Below are 27,367 nucleotides of genomic sequence, written 5' to 3'. Positions count from 1 at the left end.
AGAGACTTGCCTTCCCCGCTTTATTTAAGGCTAAACTGCTGGGTTGAGGTTGGGTGGGTGGTGGGCAGTGGACCGTGGCCTGGGGCTTTGGCAGCCAGGGACGCAGGGTCCGCAGAAATCCTGTGCTTGGCTCCTTAGTTAAGGGCCACCAGGAGTGCTCTGGGTGTTCAGACTTTCACACGGTTACCAGGAAAGCCTCCATCTTGCCAGATGACAAGACTGGAGGTCACAAAGGGATAAGCAGGGAGGCAAGCTCTGCAGGGGACTCTCCCGGGTTCAGGCCAATGTAGACGAACAACAGCTTCTGTCCCCAGCCTGGACAGTCATCAGGGGTAACAGAAGTGTAAGATATGATTCTATTTGACTTTCCAAATCAAAATGCATTGATTGGGGGCCCAAAGAGTTCAGGCACATAACTGTCTTAATTAAATTTGCTATACACAGACAAATCTCTTCTCCTCTTGCACATAGAGCTTAGGGAGAGTGTACAGGGTCTGGCAGAAGCCAGGCTTAGAGGATACTCTTTTTTTTAAAAAAGACTGTGAGTGAGGCAAAGACAGAAAAAGAATAAAAGCGGAATTTCCACGACGTCAGAAAACAGCTTAACTGAAAACAAAACATGGGATAGCAGGGAGGTAAAGGGGGGTGCTTAAAAAGTAGGGAACAACCTGGGTTCACAGAGCAGCTCCTTCAGGGACCCACGGCCGGGGGTGGGGGAACCTGCAGTGGAAGGACTGGAAGGGAAGGAGACGCCCTGGGTTGTTTGGGGAGGCTGGGGTGACCATAGCCGAGGCTCTGAGTTATCCTTCCCAGCCCTGCACTTTCCTTCCCAATCCTTTCATCTTTCTCTGCCACTGTACTCGACTTCCTGGCACTCGGAGGACAGCGCCGGAGGACTCGTCCTTAACAAGGCCAGTTGCGGGGGCCGGGGGGACAAGGGGTTGCTGCAGAGAGTGCCTCAGCGTGTGGCCCCTGCGGCGGGGCGCTAGGATCCTGGTGGTGGCAAGAATGAGGAGGATGGGTGGGAACAGGAGCCTGGCCGGGAAGGAAGGTTGTCTGTTACTCTCTGAGAAAGCGGCAAACGGGATGTATACACCCACAGCTCAAGGTTCCTTTCCTCTACAGCCAAGTGCCAACACTGGGGCGGATCTCGAGAAGGGAGATGAGGGTAAGGCGCTCCGGTGCCCTCAGCCCGCGGGTGCGGCGGAGAGGTTGGGGAAGTGGCTGCGCTGAGAAGGGTGGGCAGGAAATGGTTCTCCGCTGCGACTGTGCTCAGAGCTGGGTCTGTCTCCGAATGAATAACTCTGGGCATCCGGAAGTTACCTCGCAGAACGCAACCCTCGGCTGACTTCTGGGACTCACCGCCTAAAACAAGATGGACTAAGGGAAGCTCATCAGTTTTCCGACTAAAAGTGGAAAGGAAAACTTTTCTATATATGTAAACACTGAAAATATGAGCGCACATGTTTGGGTGTGTTCCTGGGAACCTCAGGAGCTGGCTTCCCTACCCTGGCCCCCCCACCCCCTTGGTTTGCAAACTTGAATTCTCATCGCTTTTCATTGACTAGCTTCTGTCCCCAACAATAATCTGACTCAGAAATACTCTTCATTTCGTTTGGCTGACATTGGCAGGCACTAGTTAAGTTTTGTTTGGTAGGGAATTTAAGTTCAAGCAAACTTTAGCGTAATGCTTTTCCAAAAAGTCCTTTAAAAGATTTTTTTTTTACTTCCGTACAACAGAAATGGAAAAAAATATATATCGCAATGATTGGAGAGAAACATACTTAGATTGCCTTTAGATTTCTGAGATTTTGCATAGGTGCCAACTCTGCCGACACTAAAGAAGGGGCTATTGGCAATTACTATTCGTGAAAGGTATTTCATAGTTTTAAATTGAGACGTGGTTCCCAGGTGGAAAAATTCTTCACAAGTAAGAGCATGTTTTCAAAAAGATTAGAAAATAAAAACAAAACTTTAGGATACATTGTAGTATGTAAGTCTTTACTGAAAACAACGGATATTACTACAATCCAGGAGGGGAAGTCAAAATATAGCGAAAGTTAATTAAAACGCAAACTATTAGGGAGACACGGCAAATGTCTTTATCACGTCCAAAGGGAAAAATCTTTAGACACCACGTATGTTATACTTATATGGTGATACTTGAATTGTTGTCAACATTTTTCTCCTCTGAAATAGCAATAGTTTACCTTTCAAAACTCTTCGCTACAGCGCAGCAATGATGATTGTTCTTCAGGCAAAGGACTTGCGAAAAAACAACTTCTTTCACGTACTCACACTTGCACACCTCATGCAAACACACACATAGTTGCCGGTTTTTAAAAACATTGCTTTTGAATGAGAGAGAGTTAGAGAGAGAGAGAGAGAGAGAGAGAGAGAGAGAGAGAGAGAGAGAGAGAGAGAGAGAGAGAAGGGAGCAAGAGAAAGACTGGGAAACTCGAGCTTAGGTAACCAACAAACCCAATTACTAGGCTTTATTGATACTAAAAGGAAAAGTTCCCCTCGTAAAATTTCTCTAAGCTTATTAGTTATTTAAATCAGCCCGAGGGCTGGACCAGCGACGCCGCAGGCACCCGCTGTCGGCTCCTGGAGGTAAGCAGAAGGCGTCCGAGCCCTGACCCGCAGCCCCTCGCTGGGTACTGGGCACCCGGGCAGAGGCAGGCGCAGCGAGCTAAGGTGAGCCACTTGGCAGGCGTGCCGGACCTCGCACGCTTGGGGATAGGTCCGCGTGGCTCATGGATATCAGAATTTAGATACGAACAGGCCAGTCAATGACAGAGGTGTGGGTGAGCAGACCCGGCGGACGCTGAGCGCCGGAACTCAGCGGGCGGGCGGGCGGGCGGCTCTGCTCCCGCCCGGGTGCCTGCAAACCGGTCGTCCTGCAGAAAGGCGTTCGCTGGCCGCGAGGCGGGGGACCGCTCAGGCTTCCAGGGTTCCCTCTGGTTTTGTGGGGGGCTGGAAGCTTTGTAATTGAGTGAATACCAGGTGAATTTACAACTTTCTAGGTCGTTGGCTCTTTCAGTAACTGACAGTACCCAAATGTGTGTGTGTGTGTGCGCGAGCGCGCGCGCGTTTAAATAGTTGAAGTTATTTAAAATAATCCCCAATCTACCCACTGAAGTCCTCTGAGCCCGACGTGTGGCCTCTCAAGTCCTGACGAAGCTCCAGGGCAGCGCAAGGTGATGCCTAGCTCAGACGAGCTTGGCCGCAGGGCCCAGAGGCAAGGCGCCGCCGGGTGAGGAAGAACTGAGCCTCAGGACATCACTGTCACAGCCACCTGGGCCTTAGCCTGGGGGTCAAGCCTTGACGGACTAAAAGGGTGTGGTAGGGCTTCGCGAGACCGAGAGAACCTGCGAGTCGCCAGGCAAGGAAGCCCTCGAGGTTCTCCGCCACTCTAGACAGGTTTGGACCGCCAGGTAGACGGCCTACCCTCTTCGTTCTCGGTCCCAGTAAGTGCCTGCGACCTTGGGTCCCGCAGCAGGTTTTCTGGCTCCCTTGCGCGCGGATGGAGACCAGCGCGGGCCCAGAGCCTCAAAGCGCTCCCGGAACGGCTGAGGGTTGGGCTGCCTCGGAAGCGACTTTCTGGGCTTGCTCGCCCCTGCTGTGGCTGGGCGCGGATTTCACCATACAGGCTGGCCTGTCCGGAGTTTGGGGTGCGGATGGGGTGCCGTGGCCTGGGCTTTCCAGGTGTACTTTTCATACAAGGGTTTAGGGCACACTGAGGCCGGCGACGTGTTGCCTGCCCCGCGCGTTTTTGTATTGGGTGGTCCAGCTGTGTCCCCGGCCGGGGACCTGCCCATCCCCCGCCGCATCCTTATCCCGAGGAGTTGAGGCGACGCGGAAGGGCCGGCTCCGGGACGCTACCGACTGAATCGGAGCCGCAGGTTTGGGTCGCAGCCCACGCGGTGGCGCTGTCGGGAAAAGACGTCTCAGCTTGGGTCTTGGACCCCGGCTCGGAGGTGACCCGGGCTCGGAGGTGACCGGGCAGTGACGAGTGCAGGCCACGGGGTTCTTCTCTGCTACTACTTTGGGCCGATCCCCTCTGCCTTCTTCCGCGTTCCCCGACATAAAATGTAGCGGGTCCCGACTGCGACAGGGTTTCCAACCCGGCCGCTCCGAAGGGGGCGGGGAGGCAGCGGTGGTTTCTTTGGCATTTCGTTTTCTACCCCCCCTTTGCCTCGTGAACCCAGTCGTTTAAAGTCGATTTCTATTTTTTTTTTTAAACTATGCTAGCAGGGCATTCTCTTACTGCGATGCTGCAGAAGGACATCCAGCTAGGAAGCTTTTGACTCTGGAAAAGAAGGAAGGGATCCAGGCGCCCCGGGGTCGTTGTCATGTGTCACTGGAGTAGTGTTCAGAGCCCACAGTCACTCCACCCTTTCAGGTTTCCCAGCCAGCAGCCGCGGCGAAAGCCCACCCACACTTTAGACCTAACGACTACCCTAGCTTCGAAACCTGTCACCTTTTTTCACTCGGGGCAGGCAGTGCGTATATGTGGGAGCCCGAAGCTCTTTGGCTGACCTTCGCGCGTTCCCTTCCATCCTCTTCCTCCGGGCCTCTGCATTGTCCGCTCCCCTGACCCCCGACCCTCTGGCCTCCTGGGTGCTCGGCTCACCATCTAACACTGACCACCTCTCCTCCCCAATTAGTTGTCTCCTTGGGACTCATCTCTCCGTCTAGGCCGCAGGGGCTCATTCATTTGAGCACGAGAGCAGGACCTCCACTGCCCTGTCCCACAGCTTCCACACCGCTCCGCCCCCGCCGAGGCCCCTTGAGCCTCTGCGGGAGCCAGGAGTAATTTATCTTTGCCTGGCGCGGGTTGGGATTTGTCCAGCTCTGATGCCAACCAGGAAGGCGTGCGGATAACGAAGTAAGTGTCTCCCGCCCCCCGCGCTCGGGTCAGTCCTCAGACTCCCCGGAGCAATCTGGGAAAGGGCTCCAGCCCACCCGAGTCGATCTGGCTTTCTAGGAGCGTGCTCCTCGGGGCGTTCTGGCCCCGGGCCCTCGTCCCCTGGGCGCGCCCAAATGCCAATCCAGGCCCCACTCAGTTAAGCGATCCGCGAAAATGTTGGTCGCCCAACTCTCCCCGGACAGTCGGCGGTGGAAATTGGCTTCAGAGGTGCTGTGGTTTTCTTGTGAAAGAACCGATTCCCTCCCGCCCTCTTCTTGCCCCCCCACGGAGAGCAAGCCCGGGGCGGGGTGGTGGTGGGGGTCGATGGGAGTGGGGTAGAGGCCGGCCAGTGCGGGTACCCAGGAACCGTCGAAGGCTTTTGACGCTGGCAATTTCTGTAGAGTTTTCCTTGTGTGTGCGGGAGTGGAGGGAAAACGCGGCACAACTTTCCAGTGTTCTCTAAGGGGCAGCGCACGGCCGGCAGGGTGATCGGACTTGAAATCTAGGGAACCTGGTTAATGGATGCTGGGCCTTCAGAAGCCCCGGTGGCCCAGCCGAGAGCAGGAGTTCCAAGCCAGGCACCAGGCACCCTACGCCCTGCAATCGGGCCTAGGCCATCCAGCACCGGCATGGGGGACGGAAAGTTGGCCAGACTGGAGAGCTAGCACGGCCAAAACATCAGTGTCCAGAGACAGAAATCAAGAAATGTTGTCATTAAAAGCGCAGGCCATAAAAGAAAGGAGAAGGCCTGAAAAGAGCTAGAGAGAAAAGGGGAGAACATAGAAATAAGAAAAAACATGCATATGTAAGCCCAGCATTTAAAGATCCGTTGATTTCTAAAATAACAAATCTCAGTGTGATTATGAAAGACAGGCGACCTTTGACTAAATGACATATGAAAAAACTGGGAGTGGGGAGAAAGGGAGAAAACTTTGAGTAGATTCCGGATAAAAACGTCAGGGAGAAGAGAGCTGGGAGATAAAAACGTCCCACAATGTGAACTTTATGCTTTGAGTACTGCAGCAAACTATCGCTTAATGCACAAAAATGCGTTTTGGGTCAATTTTTTTTTAAAAAAGTAGCTGAAAACAGTTTTTTTCTTGAGTATGATTTTGTTTTAAAAATGTTTGGAAATAAACCACTTGAGGAATATAAAACGAAACCAAACAAAACTGCTGAATCATCATAATTTATTTACTGTTTAAAAAAGTAGAAAATCCTAGTGAAAGGTAAAATGTTATTTAAAATTTCTTATTGTCAAAATTAAACATGCTGGAAATAATTGCTTACTTCGTTTGAAATAAGGTTAATACAAAAATTGTGCAGTAAAAAGCTTATGCAATTTGAAACAGAAAAGGCCTTTATTAGGGATAAAACTCAAGAAAAAAAAAATCACCGGGTATATATCACAAAACTTCTGAGCATTCTCCTTTTTTAAATCGAAAGAAATTCGTAAAATGTGTTACTATTAAACATAATCTACAAGCATTCAAAATACATTTCTGGTAATAATTCATAGTATTCGATATTTCCGTTTCTGTTAAATGCAGTTTTAAATATTTTGAGCTCTTTTGCCCAAAAGGATAAGATTTGTTCCCTATCAAAAACGGACAAGAGGAAACTCCAATAAAGAGAAAAATCAATGAATTTAAAAGGGTGCAGAATCTGAAAACAAACTAGCCACAAAGTACATTTAATTGTACTTGATCGCATGCTCTATTTAAATCGCCCTTCTCAGGGGGTTTAATAATTTAGAATCAATAGATGCCTTCAACACATAATAAAATATTTACGCTTTATAAAATATTAACTGATTAACAATAGGGTTGTGTTGTTTGTAAGTGTGACTGAAGTCCCGGTAATCATGCGGTTGACATGAGCCTGCGAGGTTAGCGAAGTGATCCTTCGCGAAATGTAAATGATCTTCAAACAGTGTTTATAAAATAGCTCATTAATGACTTAGATTGAATCGCTCCAACCATTCGCATCATCAGATATAATAATAGTGACGAATCAGACAGGAAAGATCCCAGCTAAACCATTTGCATTTTTTCCCAGAAGGACTGAAGTCCTAATATCACCAATTCTTCTAAGTTCCTGGACATTGATCCGGAGGAGGATTCTGCAGTTCGATAGCAAGGTAAGGAAAGAATTACAGCATTCCTGTCGTGGTTCAGGTATTCGTAAGAAACGCGCCGTTCCCCATTTTGAGAACGGGCTCCACCTTTGACCGGGTAGCTGGTTTTTGCAACATCCCCTTCCCATTCCGACGTGAAATGACATATAAAGAAAAAAAAGTTTGTCGATCAAACTTACAGTTTGTTTCTTTGCAGCCAAAACCTTTTTAGCTACCACCACGAGTTGATTTATTTGAGCCACTTTTTTCTCAGACTGGAATTGTGCATTTTCTCTAACCCGTTCGTTTGGGGAGGTGGGGGGGGGGATGGGACTTGGGGAATAAAAATCAGGGAAAAGGAAACGCTGCCTAAAACTCCCAGGGTGGCTCCTCGAAGCTGTACCGTCCAGCTGGCTTCTTTTCTCGGCTGGGCTCCGACCGCCTCCGGAGTCGCCTCCGGCTCCCGTGGAACTTGGTGGGCGGCGCCTGGATGCGGGGCTCTCGGGGATCTGGGCACTGAGACCTAGGCCGGGGGCAGGTTTCGCTTCTGGGACCCTTTCTCTTCCAGAGGGCTCCCCGCCTCCCAGGCCCCTACTTTTCAGGGGATGGCCGCGCGCACGCCGCCCACCGGGTGGGTGCGGACAGTGGACCTCGGCCAGGCCCGGGGCACGCTAGACTGACGCGACTTCCCGCTGTCCGGGCCCCCGAACAGAATTTCCAGAATTGTCCCCGAGAGCGTTTCCCGAAACCGAATTTAGTTTGGCCCTCTGGCGCCGCCGTACAGTCAACGCTTCTTAAGGGGGAACGGTGGCTCCGGCTGCGAGATGTGGGGAGTCCTCGGGGTCCAGGGGATAAGGACGAAGAGCCAAGGTGTGCGGGAAGGACAGAAGGTGCGGCCAGCTGAGAGGGCTTCACCGGCCTCAAGGCGAGCGGGATCGCGTCCACATTCTCCCGCCCCAGGTCGGGACCGCGAGTGTCAGCCGGTCCCCGGGCGTCTCGCGGGGGCCGCGTCCCCTGTCCACGTGCTTTTCTTTAAGGAAGTCTCGCGCCTAAGCAGGACCTCGGGGACAAAAGCGCGGCCGGCGCCCGGCCTGTTCGGCAAGTGCCCGCGCCACCTTAAAGGAACACCGCGGCCGGAGCCTGGCTGCGGACCGCCGGGGCCGCGGGAGTCTGCAAAAGTTTGCGGCTCAGGGACGCCTTCGCGGGACCTGCTGGAGACGCCCCCGCGCGGCCTCCCCAGGGACGGAGCGTCCGGGTCCTCACCGCACAGCTCTGCCGCGCTCGCAGCCCAGGTCCCGAGCCCCTCGGGATCCCAGGAGCCCCAGCCGCGCAGCCGGAGGACACAGTCCCACCGCCCTCGCCGCCACTTCGTCACAGCCTCAGGCGGCCTGGGCTGCGCTGCTCGAGATGTCGCCGGCGCGGCGAGCGCTCCAGGGACGTCAGCCAGGGATGCCCCCCGCCCCGAGCCCCCCACACAGCTCTGTGTCCTGTGCCACCCGCAGCCCGGCAGGCAGTGCCGGGGCTCCTGCCATTTGGGACACCCGGGCTATTGTCCTGGACCCGCGGCGGTGCCGGCTCTGAGGGAGAAGCGGCCTTCCCCGCGCCTGCGGCGGTGCGGCGGGCCCGGACGGCGGGCTCCGCGCGGAGGGGGAGCTCTCAGGCACCGGGAAAAGTTGCTCGGAGGGGCGGAGGCGGTGGGTGGTGGGCGGAGGCGGTGGGTGGGGGAGGCGATAGCCCTCCTATCTCCAAAGTCGAAAGTACTCCGCGCAGTTAGCAGAACCCCGAGCGGAGGCAGCGCGGCCGCGTCCTGCGCGCGGGTCTGCGCCTCCTCCCGGAGACCAGGCAACCAGCGCCCGCCTCGTCGCCGCCGCCTCCGCGCCGGGACGAGTGCGCCTAGGGGTTGGGCGAGGCAGCCGCGCCCTGCACCCGCCACGAGGAGGAGGACCAGATCCCGGGCGCCGGAGCTCGCCTGCGCTGGGAGCACCCACCCGCCGGCCGCGGCCACCGCTCCGCGCGGCACTGGGTTCCCTCCCATCGGTCCTCCACCGCCCCGCGCGCGGTCCTCGCCCCACCGCTCTCCCACAGGCGACTCTCCTCTTCCTCCTCCTCCTCCCTCGCCCCTGCCTCCCACCCGCCCCTCGCGGGTCCCTCTGCCTCCTCCGCAGCCCCGCCGCTGTTGGGTCGCAGGGCTCACAGCGATTGATTGATTGATGTTTAATTTCCTGCCAGGCGGGGCCCCCCTCCCCCGGCAACCTCCCCAGCCCTCCTCCCCGCCCCCCACTCTCCTTCATTGCGGTGGACCATTCTGGCTTGGGTTTAGACATTTCCCCCCCAACCCCCATCCCGAAATAACCCAGAGATTTTCCCTACCCCCACCCCAAATTATTATTTTGAAGGCGCTAGATCTGGGGACAGAAAAGGGGAGGGGGAGAAATCGGAAACCGAGGACAACCCAAAAGGACTCACTTTGCCTGATGACTCAACGCAACTAATAATCATCTCCCTCTCAGTGTGTCTCTCTCTGCGGCTTGTCAGTGAGTCCGGCTCCGGCTGCTGGCGGCGGCGGCGGAGAGAGGAGAGGCTGGAGGTGACAGCTTGGGCGGCTGCCGCGTTTCCTCCCGCGCGCGGTCCCGGGTCCCCGCGCCTTCTGGGCTCTGGGTCGCCCCGGCCCTAAGGCTCCGGCCGCGCCTCCTCGAGAGCTAGTAGCCTTTCGGAGCCTCAGCCCCCGCCCGCCTGCGCCGCGTCCCAGTTCTCAGCCCTCTGTCTCCAGAACCGATCTCCTTCCCGAAGGCGTGAAAAGGCTTTTTCAGCCTCCTCTCTTCTCCCCCTCCTCCGCCGTCCCCTCCCCCGCTCGCTCGGGTGCCCCTTTGAAGGAGCCCTCCTTTCCTTCTCCTCCTCCTCCCCCTCCCCCCCCCAATCATCATCATCATAACAACCATCTCCGCACTAGAAGACACCCTGACCCAGGACCGTAAGCGTTAGGACCTGGGGAAGAGCAAAGGGGAAGGATTAAAGAGAAAGGAAGATTAGGAGAACACTGCACAGCAAATCACCAGAAACTTTCCACCCTGGATTCTCTACTTTTGCTCCATGGACAGAGCCCCAGCCAGCCAAGTTACAGACAGACCGTGAGCAGTAAGTACGCGGGGCGAGAGCTTCCGCGCCGCGCTCGGGAGTACGGGGAAGCCCGGGTCCGGCTAAGTTCCTTCCCCGCAGCGCTCGCCCTGTCTCGCAGCGCAGCCGGGGAGTGCGGGCGGAATCTTCTCCCGCAACCCTGCCGCTTGGTTTCTGTGTCTCACATCTTTTCTCTCACCTCCCCTGTGCCACCCCCACCTTGTCTTGTTGAGCCGTGGCGACGCAGCTTCTCCCACAGCGAGAGCGCCAGAGAGGATTCCCAGCGCACTTTGTTGTGCCGGGTTCCTGCTTTTCCGGGATGTCAGTGACAGTGTGAATGCTGTTTCATCAGGTGTTCCCCCCTCTATCCTTGTCCCCCCCCAAAAAAAAATCCAGGGGTGCGGAGATCCGCGGGTTCCATGAGGAGAGCGCTGCCAGCCAAGCGACCCAAAGGAAAACTTTTTGGAGAGATTCAAAAATTGGGGTTGATGCTGGCTGCTCCTGCACCTGACAATTTAAATGCTTTTTTTGGCTTTTGTGTTTCCTGCTGAAGAGCTTTTAAAAAAAAATTTAAAAAACATTTGGGATCGGATGAAGATAAGAACGTTACAAAATAATAACAATTGCAGCCTCCGCCCTTGTGCTGAAGGTTGTGATTCTGGAGGTTATTCTGATAAATACCTCCAAGAGTTTTCGGATGCTTATTAATGTAAAGTTAGGGTTAATTTTGTAAAAAGTGTGTGTATGTGTGTGCGTGTGTCTCGAGACTGGCTCGGTAAAGGTAAAACGCGGGGACTCGGGGTCCTTTTGCCAGGCCTTTGGCTCCTGCTTCGCCATTCACAGAGCATGTGTTGTATTCTGCTTCTTATTGACTTGTGTACGTCTCCCACTCCCTCCTTGAGTGGGTGAGATGTCATTTTATGAAGTTCACTTCTTCGGAAACTCCGACCCCCAAACTGTGAGGGTGTCGCACCCGGGAACGGTTTATGCCTCTCCTGTCCCAACGGATGGGCCACATTTGAGTGCCCCTGGGTGCGGGCGCCCAAATTATCATCAAGAAGGGCTACTCTTGGGGACAGCGACTGGGCAGAGTCGCAACACCCCAAGTTCTGGGCTGACTTGGGGCTGCCCAGTGTCAGGTTGGGACTTCCCGGCTCGGGCCCCCTGGGCGGCGTGGGAGGAAGTTTGTGTGGCTGTGGTGCATCGCTCTGCCACTGGCCTGAACGTCTATCACGTGTGTGAGCGGTTTTCCCTCTTTTTTTTCTTCCCTCCCCTTTCCCTCCCCCCCCGCCCCCTCCCTAGGTCCCTGCGCGTTTTATTGCGACCTGCCGGTGGGAACTTTGTCTCCGAGTCGGAGCAGCATGGAGCGGCGGAGCGAGAGCCCGTGTCTGCGGGACAGCCCCGACCGGCGGAGCGGCAGCCCCGACGTCAAGGGGCCTCCTCCGGTGAAGGTGGCCCGGCTAGAGCAGAACGGCAGCCCCATGGGAGCCCGCGGGAGGCCCAACGGCGCCGTGGCCAAGGCCGTGGGAGGTAACAGCCCCGAGCGAGGAGGCGCGCGCAGCCGGCGGCCCGGTGATAATGGCCCGGGTGTCAGGGTTCAGGTTGATTAGGCGCTGTCGCGGTGTAGGATTACAGGAAGTGAATTCCAGGTTGCCAAATAATATCCCCGTCGCCTCTCCTCTGCAACTGGTAGCTTCATCTTGAGTTAAAACAAGAAAGTGGTTTACCCAGAGGGTGGCATTTTTTGGGCACTTTGCCACTGTGTGCTGAGGTGTTGGCAGGTTTATGTCACAGCCAGCTAACTGTTTCTAGATTTTCCTCGAGAGTTTTTTAGCGATTTAACTCTTTTTCCTTGCCTCAGAGTTATCTGTTGTAGGGATGAAGTTTAGGGGCATTCGCTTTTGCGGACTGGTGTTTAATGGTCGGGCTAGTACAGGAGCAAGAGTGTTGTTACTTTGTAGTCAGGTCACTGCTTTGAGACAAATGAGTAACAAGTGTGAATTTTTTTCCTACCACGTTTCAAGTGTGAGATAAAGAATCATTATGAATCTATCAGGCCCTTCGAGGCTTTAATGCCACTGTTTCCTACAAAGTTTAAAGCCCATATGCATTTGTAACTTTGTTATGAATTATAGCAGAGCAGGTAGAAATAGCTTCGTAGCCTTATGGGGGAGACATGTTTCCCTTTCCAAGAATTTAATATTATTTAAACAAAATCTTTTGTAGTTTTTACTACTCAAACAACTACTTTTCTTTGAAAATGGTTAGAAAAAGTAATTTTATAAAATGAAGCTATGAAAAAAAATTAAATATTAAAATATTTTGAGGTTTATATGCCATTTGCTTAGTTGTTTTTTTACAAATAAAATGCACAGTTTTACATGGGATATAGTTCTGTTGTGTTCCGGATAAATCACTAGTTTAAATTTTTTGCTTCTACAGTTTTTTGTCCTAATATTTTCAGCAGTAGCCTATTTAATATAATTCTTAATACTAGCCTGCCTGAAATGATACAAAACCCTGATAAAACTTGGTGATAAGCTCCAACCCCATGTTCTAATAGCTGTAGTATACATTTTGAAGTAAATACTTAACTCTACCATGTCCACTCTCTTTTAAAGAGTTAAAAATAGACATTTTATAAAGTAACAGGTTTTTATTTTTTACTTATGTTCCTATTACTATTTCTTAATGGTAGACATTCAGGATGGTTTGCCTTAGTTCCTTATATTAATCATCTCCCCTGAGAAACACGCGTTCTCTCAATTTGTAAAGTTTTAAAAAAAATGATTTCGCTGTAGATTATGGCTTATATATTCCATTTTATGGACTTGAAGATATACTTTAATGAAGCAAAAGAAAACTTGGTAGTTCTGTGACCCACTTTTTAAAGGTGGTGTTTATTAAAGTGCTGTCTTGAGACTGGAACAATAACTTCAGACTTTTCATCTTTTAGTATATGCATGTAAGAAAGAAAACTATATAGTGAATATGGTAGAACCAAATGTGAGGTGACATGAAATGTGCTGATAATGTTTGATTAAAAATCCTTTGGAAATCTTTGGAGGCGATGTATAAAGAAAAAACTTGGACTTGCAATTTTGGTTTATTTCTGAAGACCTAGTAAAATTCACTAAATTGAGAGAAGTCTCTAAATATTTTAGAATGTAATTGTTAACAATCGTGCTTCCCTACAACAAGTTTTTTCCCCCCTATGTTATATTGAACTGTGAAAGAAACTGCCTAATTTTATTGACCCAGGGCTACTTTTAGTGTAAAATAGTCATTACTTTTCATGTTTTGTGAGACTATAATTCACACTGACCACTTATTATAAATATGTTATAAACTGAAATTATTAAATCTTGGTGATGAATAATAGATTTGTTTCAATAAGCTGCTTTAGTCACTTTTTCTGTGCTTCCACTTCATTTAGTAATATCAAAGTTCTTACTAGCTGTTTCCTAAACTGAAAATAAAGATGACATTATTTTGTCTCAACAAGTACCATTTATAATGCTTAATAGTAAAGTGGTTAAAATACATATGGTAGATTTTAAAAGACTTTTTTTTTTTTAAAAGAGATTTTACTCTATATATAGCATAATAGGTTGTTTGGAAAGATTTTAATTTAGAAAGCTTTAAAACTGTAACAACTTAGAACATAAAATTTCAATAATACAAAGTTTTCTTATTGAATGTTAATGATTATTTTGGGGGTTTAAGTTTATATACAGTAGTTTCCATGTGTACATTGAGATGTTAATGATTTCATTTCTTTGTAACTTTTAATCATGTATATAGATTGGAGAAAAGCAGAGCTTTTAAAAATGCACATTCTAAATTAAAAAAAAGGTTAAAATATATTTTTAGTTAGCAGTTCTTGATAATTGATTTTCTTTTTTTGGAACATAGGGTAATTAAAAATAGATTATATTTTTATCACCCTACCTCTTTTTGTTTAAATTCTCTTTATGAAGCAATATAGTAAGTGTAGACAACTACAAAAATATTTATAGCTTTGCATCTTTTATTTTCATTTTCAGATATATTGTAGTCTTATCAATGTGGTAAAGATGGCTATAATAACATGTTTTTAAAACAGAGCTCAAAATTTGAGAGGGTGTATTTGTTAATCTTTAGTGATTTTCTTTCTTAAAAGCTCCCCCCTAAAAATAGAGGAAATCATTAAGTTAATTAGTTGCCCAATAAAATGGCAGTTTATCTTCCTGTAGCTTTTGATAAACAGGCGAGTAAATGTTTCTGAGTGCATTGGTTGCAATAGTAAATTATTTTGCTGTTGTTCTACTGTTTTTAGGGAGAGAGAAAGTTTGGTATGTTTTTTGGTGAGAACTAAGTGTTCATAAAAAAGACATTATTTTCGTGTCTGGATTTAACTAGTTGAGGTGGTAGATACACTATAACAGTCTTCAAGGTTTCTTTTTAATAGGGGACTTAAAAGTTAGTGAATTGTTTACAATGTGGTTAGCTTTAGAAGACTATAGGAAAGTAGATCAGTTTTGCTTTGTCTTTCCAACACTTTCTAGGATGTTTTTGCTCTTATCTAAGCAATATTTTAAAGCATGTATGTAATAAAATATAAGTGCTCAGATGTGTATGACAGTCAGATTTTATAGAGGGTCCTTAGGAAAAAAAAAAGGCTAATATCTCTTTAAAAAACATATGAAGGCTGGGAGAGAGTTTAGAGCAAGCAAGAGCACGGTGGTGTTGACAGCTTTATATCCCTGCTGGGTAACATTCACTTACTAGAATTGGCGTCCCCTCTCAGCTAGTAATTCACTCCATAAGGATTTTGAAAAAGGATGATTAATGGTAGGGAAATTTATATGTGTGAAATTGGTGATTAAAACTTACATATCTACTTGAAGATTTAGAAAAAGAAAAGATTATTAAGGATGACGAGAATAAGAATAAGAAGATCCTTTGTACCACTATTAGCCTAAGTACCACGTTTCCCTGAAAATAAGACCTAGCCGGACCATTAGCTATAATGTGTCTTTTGGAGCAAAAATTAATATAAGACCCAGTCTTGTTTTACTATAATATAAGACGGGTCTGATGTGATATGATATAATATGATATGATATAATACCGGGTCTTATATTAATTTTTGCTCCAAAAGACGTATTAGAGCTGATGGTCCAGCTAGGTCTTATTTTTGGGGAAACAGGGTACCTAAAGTGTTCTGCTGTATGTAATGCTTCAGCCATGCCTCCTATAGCATAAAATGAAAGTAATGCCAAACACGTTTCCAAAGGAAGCAAGGTGTTGTGCTTTTCTCCTGGACTGCTGAAAGGCATTGGCCAGTTGTGCTTTTAATAGCACTAAATTATTGTGCTTCATTCATTGTTAACACAAGCAGTTTCATTTTTTTAATGTTTGGTTTAGAGAAGAACTTTCAGACAGCTTTATTTAAACTGAATGAACAGCGCTTGAGTATACCAGATGGTGTATTTGCTGATAGGAGGCATTAAACATCAGAAATCTTTTTGACATTTTTCATTTTCTTGTGAATTTTGATGATTTTATTGGTGTTAAATGTTCTAGATTTTCGGGGAAAATGTTTAAACAGTGGGAATGTCTTTTAGAGATTTTTGTTGTTTTGGGGAAAAGGCATTCGTTTTTAAAATAATTGAATTTTGTTAAAGAATTGTCTGTTGAAGTTGTCTTATGACTAGTTGACCAGAAGTAGACCTAGTCTTGCTACCAGGCAGCTGTGTCAAGAATATAACTCTTGTTGCAAGGAGAAAACAATTACTATTTAAATGCACATTGATGTATTCAAATAGGAAAGAGAATGTGATCATGATTGCTGGGCAAAGCCTCGTTTAGAGATGTCTACATTGTCTACAACAACGGCTAGTCTGTCTACATGGAGAACGTTTCCTTTTCAATTAAGCAAAGAAATGCAGTTCAGGTTAGGTGTAGTCACCCTATTGGCAGTTGTAGAGAGACAGTGTGAAAGGGATGCAGATATGGAAGGGTATAGATATTGATGTATAGAAATATGTAAAATACTTAGAAATTCAGAAACCTATTGTCAACAAGGGAAAAATGGAGAAAGCATTAAATTCATTTTAGCCAAGGATGAACACCATTAAGCTTATAGGGAGGAATCATGCTATTACTTCAAAAGAGAAAAGATTGTATTTTCCTCTTCCACTCCACTTTTCTTTTTTTAAGGGTTTAAGATCTTTCTAATAGAATGAACTTAGGCTTTGGGGTCATCCAACAATCTAGCCATGTCCTCTGTAGTTTTGCTGAGGTAGAAAAATAGCCCTTCTCTAAAGTGTTTTTAGTCCTTGGCCTGTTATTAAAATAAAGATATACTTGGTTAAAAAAAAAAATATATGCAATGGAACATACACATTAAACAGAACATAGGGTATCCGCCCCTCAAGTCCTGAGCATAATTTGATGTTTTGAGTAGTTTTGGAAGCCTTATGTTCCATCAGCAGAAACCCACTGGCCATTATATGTTCAAAATCATCTGCAGTGAAATGTGTGTGTATGTGTGTGTGCATTGGAACTACATAGATGTCCCTGAAGGCATCTGTTTTTTAACCCTTGTAGAAAATAAGCAATATCCTCCTTTCCCAGGGGGTTGTGACTAACAGAATCAGTCTCTACATCTTAGATTTCCTATGTTATCTTCTCTCCTTTTTTGAATGTATCTGTGGGGAGGGAAACAGAATAATCATCATTTATTAGATATCTAAAATTATGGATGAGTTATTTTAAGAATATGGAAATCAGTTTTATCACTGGCAAGACACGGTCATTGTTTGGTATACCCGATAAGCAGTCAAGTTTGTTGGTTACACTTTGATAATTTAAACCTCACCCCCCAACTTTTTTTTTTTTTTAAATGAATTTAGTGTAGAGACAGTTTATATGTATATATCACAAACCATATTAAATTGATAGGGCTAGATGAATTCCAAATTGTATTATTTTCTTTGGTCGTTTTAGAATTGTTAGATTTCTGTTGAGATAAAAAATGACCCAATTTCTCACAAAAAAAAGTTTTTTTATCACTAATAATCTCACATTCAGTGCATTGAATATGTACATAGTTTTATTTCAGGAAGCCAAACTTTATCCTATATAGCATGTAAACAAATAAAAAGTCCTTTATACTCTTTTATTTAATAAGGAGGCTTTTCTTTTAAAGCTGTACATCTAATTAATGTGTGGTGATCTAGTAGTTTTTACTATCTCCCTTACATGAATACTGAGCTACAATGGCATTTTCGAACATATTTAAAGATGAAGCATTTGACAAAAGTTGTATGTGTAACAGTTTGTCAGTGAAAAGTGACAAGTGGGAAATGACAAATGAAATGTTGGCATCATCACTCTTTATTTTGATAAAATGTCTCAATTTGCAGTGATATAATACTGTTTCATATTATTTCATGAGTTGTGTGAGATGCATGAGGAAATTTAGATTTTGTGAACGGAAAATTAGCAGCCCAAACTCTCTTTTCAGAAGCTTTGGCAGCAAGTTCCTCCACCTTCCAACTCCCCAAGAATAAGAACAGCAGTGAAATGTTGGATCTAACCCATACATTTTAACTCATTATTTTTTTTGGGGAAAAAAAAAGTAAAGAACTGAAAATGGTTTCAAGTAGGATACCTTTATGCTTAGCTGGAAAAATGAAGAAGAGAGTTTGTCTTTTAGTTTCCATTCTTTTCTTGATAGCAATTTTGAAATGAATGATTTCTCTCAGCTGACTTTGATTGTATGGAGCCTTTCTCACTTCCAGTCACCACTGCTCTCCAGCATTAATTTAGGGTGCCAGTAAGGAGAGCTGTGCGTTCCTTTGATTTTAAAGTGCAACGGAGATTTGAAAATGTCTGTGTGTTAAAAATGGATTTTTATATACAAAGGATTCATCATCCTACTACTTACGAGTAATGTGATAGATATTTCAAAGTCAAAGCAGGCGGCCCTGAGTGGAATTGAGGTATGAGTTAAAACAAAAGCCAGTTGAGGACTTACAGATTTCCACAAAAGCGCAGACGTAGCCTCTGTGGTGTGTTATTTTCCATTTTCTATAGTCACATTGGTTCCCTTATTGTCAGTGATCAACCAAACATTTATTTTCTTCTTTTTCATGAAACAAGCCCCACAGCACTTCATGCTACACAGTGTTTATGTAAAAATGTTCCTGGTGGAGTTTTCAGAACCATGGAAATCTATCTATATAATTTTTTTTGTTTTCAATTAACAGAATTGTTTTGCTGTTCAATAGCAAGTGGCTTAAAAATTGGGGTAAATCAATATAATGAAGTGGTAGTGAAAGGCTGCATTAGAAATTATCTTCTACAACTTGAATCTTTTGCTTCTCATTTGCAAAGTCTTACGTATTCCACATTTTTAAAAAACTAGGTAAAAATGACCTTATGGAATAAATGTGCCTTAGATATATAATTATGGCAATTGGATTTGTGATATATATATATATATATATATATATATATATATGTGTGTGTGTGTGTGTGTGTATATATATATATATATATATATATATATATTTAATTGATGTGTATACCTTTAAAACCTAAAAATAAATTAGAGAATATAATAGTTACTAGTTTGACAAATGTTTAAAATGAAGAAAAAAAGCATTAACAAAAATTTCAAGAATTTGAACCTTGAAATAAAGTTATCAACAAATTATGCCAGTCTTATAGTAAGAATATTCTTTATTTGTGGTTATGACACCTTAGGATAGTAAAACTCGGGGAGATATATTTCAGTTTTAGTTGCTCCTGGTATTATTACTATTTGCTAGTATATAAGGCAAATTTGGTTTATGACACCTTAGGATAGTAAAACTCGGGGAGATATATTTCAGTTTTAGTTGCTCCCGGTATTATTACTATTTGCTAGTATATAAGGCAAATTTGGTTTTGCTCTTAACTAGTTGCCTTATCATTGGAAAGGAGTTCTATTTTAGCACAGTAGGTTATTAAACTGTAGTATAACGTAATGCAAAGATCAAAAAGTTAAGGGGAAACACTGCAAGCTATCCTTTATGAAAAGGGATGCATTTCATATCAGACTGGTGCCCACGCATGGTTGCACAGTTACGGAAATGTGCACAGCAGCTTGGAGACTACCTTTATTTTGTTGAAGATTTGCACAGGTATGAAAAAATTTAGTAGAGACTCTAGTTAGAGCAAATGTTTTCCAAAACACTTAGATTTGACAGAGATGAGTTGTATTTTTCATAGGAATAATTTGAACTTCATCACAGCAACACACATCTTTTTTTTTTTTTTCTTCTAAAAGTATATTTGACTTATTTTGGCTGGAAAGTAAGTGTATCAGCTCTTTTATAACTGGGTAAGATCCATTTTCATATTTCCTTATTCCCTATATTAAAATTACATACATTTATTGCATAGATTCCAATTATTTCTCTATATAAGGAAAGGCGAAATTGATAGCTTATTAGGAAAATGCATTCATACCAAAACTCTTCAAATAGCAGTATTTTCAAAACATTTTTTTTTGGTTAACAGAATAAGAAGAACTTTCTTTTGTCATAATCCAAAGATGTTAAGAGAGCAGCATGATAAATGTCTCTTTAAGTGTTGTAGTAAAAGAAAATGACTTGCCTTCTGAGGCAGTGGAGAGTTTATGTTGTTTTGGACCCATTTCCCAAGCAGTGATCGAAAACAGATTACAATAACAATTATACAGTCAGAAGATGCAATATCCATTTCTGCTTTAATTGAGTGAAAGAATAATAAAAACATCATTAAGAAAAATGAGGTGGACCTGTCATACCATGTACAAATTTTTCGTCTTGGAGAAGCTGCAGAATCACTGAAGTGCTTTTCACTCACTTTGTTGTGTTTATTAGCTCAAATCTGTTTTGGGGAGAGAGCATCCAGTTCTTGCTCGTCCCTGGGAAGTGCGGAGTGGAGCCCTTGGGAGGTGGTTGCTTGGGAGACATGAAAAGTGCTCACTGATTTTGTCTTCATATATAGTTTGAGAAGGGAAATCACATTTTCTTAGAGTCCCTGTAAGGTATAACTGCCTCTTTTTTTTTTTTTTTCACCTGTGTAAATGGAAGTCAAAAGTGATGAATGTTCCTCTTGTTATAGATCCATGCCAAGTAAGGGTTAGGTGTCCGGGCCTGCTGTTCTTTCTCCTCTGGAGGTCATAACCAGGCTGAGGGGAGGGAGAGAGTTGTAGGTGAATAATGAGCACCCTTATTTCTTCTCGGCCCACATGAATTTGTGGAGCACTCTGAGTTTCCATGTGTATGGAAATGTTAGCATTACCTGACGTTCACTCAGGTGACATAGACTGTCACCCGAGATGCACAGGCTCTGGCCTCCATCTGCAATCCCTGGAACCATTACATTGATAATCCTTCACATTGCTGAGCCTCCAAGCCCTCAGTCCCCAGAGTGGAGCTTTCAGCAACTTGGAGCGAGCCGGTCGGCAGCAGCCAAAATCAGTGGCTAGTGTTCTTTCACTCTAGGCTGTATTTCTTACTCTATTCATAGAAATTGTGATCTCCTGGAAACTTGGGTGATGACAGTGGAGTTGGCCCAGACAGTGGAGTTAACCCCTGCTCTACTAAAACTGCAAATAATGTTGGCCATCAGAACAGCTGGGGCCCCAGGTTGGCATCTGTTGACAGAGTTAGAGGACAATATTTCTGTCATCTGCAGCTAAGAGTTTTCTTGGGGTAAATATTTAAAAACCTTTCTGAGGGTGGCAAAATGAAAGGAGAGTAAGATAGGCAGTAAACCCTTCCTGCTGGAGGTCTCAGTCCCAGAACTGTCCCAAGCATAATCCCCTTCAGAGTGGAATTTATATCTAACAGCTCAAAAGGCTTAAAAAAAAAATCCGTCCAGAGAGTCTAGTTAATAGTGCTTTCATTAAAATACTTTTGTCAGCAAAGCGTTTTTCAATTTTAACATTTACATAACTTAATAGCATTGACGAATGCCACGAGCTTTAAGGGTCTATTAGTGGTTCTGTTCTTCTGGACTTTATAACTTAAACCTAAACATTAATTCTGGGTGGAACTTGGCATAATGTCTTTTTTGCCTTGGAGGGGATTTTTGTTGTACAATAAAAAAAAAATAAAAAGTTTTTTTTTTCGTGCAGTCACCTTCTCCATGTTTCCCCTCCTCTGAGTAAATAGCAGTTAAATAGTCAAGGTTTTCAAAGGGCTTATTTAATTTTAAAAAAGTAGTGGTTATTTTAGGTGAATTTAATAATTTTCCATTAGTTCACATTGCAAACTAGTGCTTTTGCTATTAATGAGATCTGTGAGGCTGATAATGCAATGAAAATATTTCTTTCTCTTTCTCATATACTAAAGTCGTGTGATAAAATTTTTTTTTACAAAATTGTATTTGATAACCCTTGAAACTTATAAATCAGTTACTTGTCATCTTTACTAGAAGCTGAGAGACAAAAAAATTCTTTATTTACATCACCTGAAATTATATCATTGACTAGAAGGAAAGAAGTTGGAATCTCACTATAAAGTACAAAAGTGACTGTATTCCCCAGTATTCCCCAGTTATTTTAGAAAACACACTTAAACTGGGATTCTTAAAATGATCTTTTCTACATATTAATACTATATTAAAGTTAAATTGCTATAGGAACCTGACTACAAGGAAATTGTGAAATTAAGAAACAAGTGAAGAAATCTTGCCATCATTTGAAAACCAGAGGGTGTTGAGAATGAATGCAAGTGAAGGTACATGCGTGGAGAAAAGTGTATATGGGGGAGAGGGGTGCTAAAAGCCACGGCATTGCCGACCCTTTGCCTGGCTTTCAGCTTAGATGAAGCTCCAGTCAGACAAGATTTTGTCCCATAGATTTGGCAGATGTGGTATTAGGAGACCAAACACCCTTTGTTATTGAGGGCATCTAAGAGGAGCAAATTGTTCTTTGAAAGGGAAGTTACTACACATTTAAGACACACGTAAAGGTACTTTATAAGGGTAAATAAGGTGATCCTGATTTTTTTCCCCTTTCAAATGAATCTCCACGTAACATTCAGCAAAACGAACTCTGTTTACTGGCCCATTCATATAGTGAGTTTGAGCCTTAAGCACATTTTTACAGCTAACTTATAAATCTCCTCAAACTGGAGCTTACCATTGAAAGCCTGCCAATGCTGTCACAAATGGTCATTAGTTCCCTAGAGACTTTGAAGAGAAAAAGAACCATAGGAAACTTCCGTGACTTTTGTAAGAACTGTTTTGTTGCACGTGTACTTTTTTTGCCGCCATGGCAAAACTGCCTGGGGACCCACCTGCACGTTCAGGATTGATACTGTACATTCTCTGATGGAAATGTGTAGAATTCCAATTAGCACAGGGTCAGAGTATAAATGTACCTCTTTTCACACTGTTCCAAGTGGTTAGTGGAAAACAAGCTGCAAAGTAATTCCCTTGGCCCCCCAATAAAAAGATTTATAGCAAAATAATTCTCAGCCCCATAATGGGACTGTTGTAGGTTTGTGTTTGATATTTATAAGACTGAAATACAGTCCATGTACCCAAACGAAGCATTTATTGTAAACAAGTTAACTGCCAAGAGCTTATATTCTGTCAAACATAATTATATTGAAGATTGATGTATTGCTTGAAAGTGAGTTTGAGGGAGACAGTTCTTTTTAACCAAAGAAAGCTTCTGAGATGCAGCTCTTTTCTTTCTTTGATATGACTCAGTGACGTCCTCTTGCTCACAGCCAGCTTCTCATATAGATGTATATGTGTGTGTATATATATATATATATATATATACACACACATATATATGTATATATATATGTATATATAATAAACACAGGCTTGCTCTTTGAAAACATATCTGTTTGTTGATCCTACTTTTGTTAAAATAAAGAAATGAACTTATATTCGTGGAAATTGTTAGGTATAATTTCTTTTATCATTTTTATCTAGATCTGGGCAGGGATGGTGCTAAGATGCATCTCTTACCATGAGAGGCCAGGCCTCCTTCAGCGGAGTTCACACCCAAACCTACACTATACCTCTAAGATAACCCCAAGAGGAACCTCTTTCTCCTTTATTGCGGAGTCTGAAAAGGAGTCTTTGATTTGTCTTTCTGTTATTTTTGTGTTGATTTTGGGAGATTAGAGCTATTTCGAAACTGCCGCCTTTTGAGGCTCAGAAATTATTTTAGACTTAAAGAATTTATGAATCCAGGGAATCTTATGGGAGTGAAATCTTTTTGAAATTGAGATTTTTCATATCTGGGATTACCCCAAATTTAAAATGGTATAGTACTTTTCCAGAAGAGGGTTTTTGTTTTGTTTTGTTTTCTTTAAGGAAGGTAGAAATTTGTATTTTAGTATAAAGATTTATCTCTTTTTTCAGGAGGCAAATCACTTTGGGTTTTGGTGACACTTCTCAAAGATAGTTCAAAGTAGAATAATATTCCTCCTTTGGCTGGGTGGTATCCTTTGGATAATATGAAGGATGAAAAGATTTTCAGTGAATTTATATGCAGTGGCTTAAGTGGTCTCTTAGGTTTTTTACATTAAATTTAATATTTTCTTTTGGAAATTATATAAATTATAAAGGGGATGTCTTAGAATCATAAAGTGAAAAAATATACTAGTTTTCTCTGTTCTGCTTTTCTTATTTAAGTAATTGCTATAACTTACACAGGTACATACATATATACTTAAAATAATCTTGTCTGGGAAGTAGTCCATCAGCGGGGATCCGAGTTTCTCCAGTCTGTATGCTGGATTTTATTAACTACATCTCAGTCACAATAATAATATCCTATGTATTGCAATCCACAGGCTTCAGTGTCCCCTTAGGGAACTGCAGAATACACACTATGATTTTCACTTTCTTACTCTCTCCTCCTAGTCTTTTCTTTTTCTCTTCCTATTGTTAGCCTTTTCAAGAGCTTGGTTGCTGTTACATCTCAGTAGAGGCATTTGTTGGGTACAAGAATGAGACTGGCTTTTAGTGGCTGGGAGAGGATGGTGATGGCAGCCTGAGTGTTTAAGCTCGGCGTTGTGAAATCTGCCTTTATTTCACAGTGATGATTTTTACACATCTATTAAACATCCTTACATCTCCTTGCATGCTATTTGAACCCTAAACATAGACAGTAGAATTTCCTTTTGTAAAGGAGAAAGGTTTTTATTTTTCACTATAAAAACTTTACCTTTTCAGGGTAAATTTTTTTTTTTTTTTGATAAAATTCTCTCCACTCTAGTATGATTTCCTATGGGGCTTTGCACCAGTGTTTGATCTCAATTTTTAATAATTTTGGTAAGTTAAACTCCCCAAAGAAAACATGCTTGTGCTATGAAATATTCCCACTAGAAATCCGAGCAGTCCTGTCTTATTGAGGGCCGAGTGCTTGATTCCTTTATTAATTCCTTGCTGGAGAACCTCAGTACAGCTAACCTTTCCTTAATACTACACTGGATAAATTAATCAACATATATATATTTTTAAATTTTAATTGTTAAATTTGATAAAATAACATTTAGGCAGAGCTCAAAACCTGAGATGATAAAGCCAATGTTAGTATAAAGACAATTTTTACTGACTCTCTTTTGACTTAACGGGACTGTGATTTGCAAATTCCTTTTCCAGAAATGATGATGAGAATGAGGGGAGTGGTGAATATATCTCTACTTAAATACTATTTAAAAAAATTATCCTCTCAGAAGCCTCCACAATAAAATTTTAGTTAATGGAGGACAGAAATCCTGGTATTAATGAATTATGGTATAGTCAGTTTAACATGCCATCGAGTCTCAAGACTTATGAGTATATGGATTTCTAATCGATTGGGAAAAGAACCTCAAGAATTTAGTGTTGAAGTAGGGGATACTTAAACACTATGCCATATGTTTGAACTCTTCTGTGACATAGAAACTTGCACATTCCACTGTTGTCCTTTTTTAAAAAAACAATTGCATACAGGATCAATACACATTTTGTTTCTCTCTCTGTGGTTACTAAATTTAGAGAAGATGCGGAAGTCCTTCAAGGCTGGACATGAGTAGGACTGCAGATAAGACCCCCAGGGTGTGTACAGTTCCAGGGCATCGTGCTGCCAGCCCCTTGAGTTGGATACCAGTCCAGCTCAGTGCCTTCCTGGTGGTCTGTTAGCAGTGGTGGTGCGTGGCCCTGTGGTCTGGTGTGCTTCCCCCAGGGAACATGGAACACGCTCCTAAATCCACTTGTGTGGATCATTTCCTGGCAAGATTTCCTTGTCTGCCGGTGCTGAATGTAAGGCAGTGGGGCCAAAGTGATGCAGGCAGGTTTAACCACGGGGGTGTCGGGAAAAAACCCAGAACTGACCCTGCCTATTAATGGTGGTTATTAATGTCTAGCTGCCATTACGTTTTATTAAACTGAGCCAATCTTTATTTGGAGCTGGCTATCTGTCAGCCTTGGGGGTGGAGAGGGGAGTGGGGGCCTGAAGAAGATGTAAGTCCAGCCCATGTTGGAGACGGAAAAGGCGGCCCTCTCATTCACTCTAACTGGACATTTCTGACATCAGGGAATTTAGTTTCTTGGGTCGGGCTTGCTATGGCCAAGTTCCCAGGTGTAGCTCAGGCTTTTTTGTTTAGATAAGTAGCCACACTGTGCCTTCTGTGTGCCTGTAAAATCCTGTTTTGCAAACTGCCAGGCCAACTTGATCCTGCCACCACATTTCTGTAACTGAAGAGTATTGAGAGACCTGGGATTTATCCTTCAGCCTTCAGATCTGACTTCAGGTTGCATTGTGACCTCTTTGTTTGGGGACAGGCCTGGAATCAGAGGTCTGGAATACCAGATCCGTCTCTTCCCTAGCACTTTAAGGTCAATTTGAGCCTTTGGGGTAATAAGTGAGAGAAGACCAGAGTTTACCTGGGCCCAGCCCTGGCCTTTTTTTGTTCTTATCTTCCAAAGTGAAGATCTGCTTCAGGGGCTGCAGAGTAGCTTTTGGTTTTACCAGACAGCGTTATGAGGATAATATATTTCTTGAGGATAATCTTACCCCTTCTCACTCCACCTCCTTGCAGGGCGAAAGGCATCAAGGTGCTTTATTGTTGAAATTTTTATTGGAGGTCTAATCCTGAGATACAAGCAACTGGGTTATGGATGAACATGAAATTGAATTTCTGCATATTTAGCTCAGTTTGTCCCTTAGAGTAATTATTAAGCAGATTTTGCCTTCTTCGTAGTATTGACTCTGTTTCTCCACCTGTGAACGACCCAGGTTTCCCATGTCCCACCTCTGTCTCTGCTCCAGCTTCGTCTTCAACAAGAGTTAAAAAATAAAACACGCAACAATAGCAAATGAATTAATCCTTCAGAGAATCTGTAGTTCGCAAGCAAAGGATGGAGAGGAACTTTGGAAAGTGGCTTAGGGGAGCCTAGAGGACCTCTGGTCCACCTATGGATAGCTCCCTTCCCCCCCCCCCAAAGTTTTTGCTCACCCCCCCATCCCAAGACTGGTGAAAACATGTCTGTCTTTATTTCATTTCCTGAAATTTCTTCTATTAGAAGTGAATCTGTACAGAGATAAAGTATATTTCTTTTACAATGAAAATATGTTTAAGGTGATTAAGGCACCACTAAACCATTCAAACAGTAACGTTTAGCATCTTTTTATCTCTTTGGAATTTTCGAGCTCAGCCCCTGGGGAAATGAGTGGCAGGAGAGGAATGGTGGAATGTGGAGCCTCTGGCTACCAGAGCTCTAGAGGTTGGGTGCTTGGGAGAGGGCAGCAGGGCCCGGAAAGAGAAGAGTAGGAAAGATACATTTGATCCATTTGGAAATTTTGCCTGGGACCCCAAGGAGGAGGGGGTCCCACCTCATTCCTCTGTTCTGTTTCTGGTTGCAATTCTTGGTGTTCAGACTTGCCTTTATTGTTTTAGGGTAGGAAGAAGTGTCCAGAGGTTAATCCTGGCAGGTTATTTCTCTTTGTGTCTGTGTGACTGTGATTGTTTGAGAGAGGGGGGTGGGAGGAGAGAGAGAAAAAGAGCATGAATATGAGGTTATAGAGCAGGTATGTGGTTGTGTTGTTTTTCTAGTAAATTTGCAATAAGAAAAAAAAATAGATAGTTGCCATCCGTCACTCCTTTCTCTCCCCATCTTCTGGGAGACACTGTATTATTTATTCACTTGGTTTACTTGGTAGAATTTGTTTCAGTGTTTCAGGGGTT

The 27,367-nt window shown here is 44.1% G+C and overlaps 1 protein-coding gene across 1 annotated transcript in view; it reads left to right on the top strand.

Annotated features, from left to right (window-relative positions):
• The first annotated feature begins 9,246 nt into the window (after positions 1-9,246).
• Positions 9,247-27,367, top strand: part of SATB2 (SATB homeobox 2) — a 169,744-nt gene continuing 151,623 nt past the window's right edge. Inside the window, exons 1-2 of the mRNA XM_081052223.1 lie at positions 9,247-10,163; positions 11,445-11,672. Of these exons, the coding sequence (XP_080908349.1) occupies positions 11,504-11,672 (169 nt within the window). The 5' untranslated portion in view covers positions 9,247-10,163; positions 11,445-11,503. The remainder of the gene's footprint in view (positions 10,164-11,444; positions 11,673-27,367) is intronic.

Source organism: Rhinolophus hipposideros, assembly GCF_964194185.1.
Source record: "Rhinolophus hipposideros genome assembly, chromosome: 6".
In the NCBI taxonomy this organism is placed as follows: Eukaryota; Metazoa; Chordata; class Mammalia; order Chiroptera; family Rhinolophidae; genus Rhinolophus; species Rhinolophus hipposideros.
This window is presented reverse-complemented; position numbering and strand designations above follow the sequence as displayed.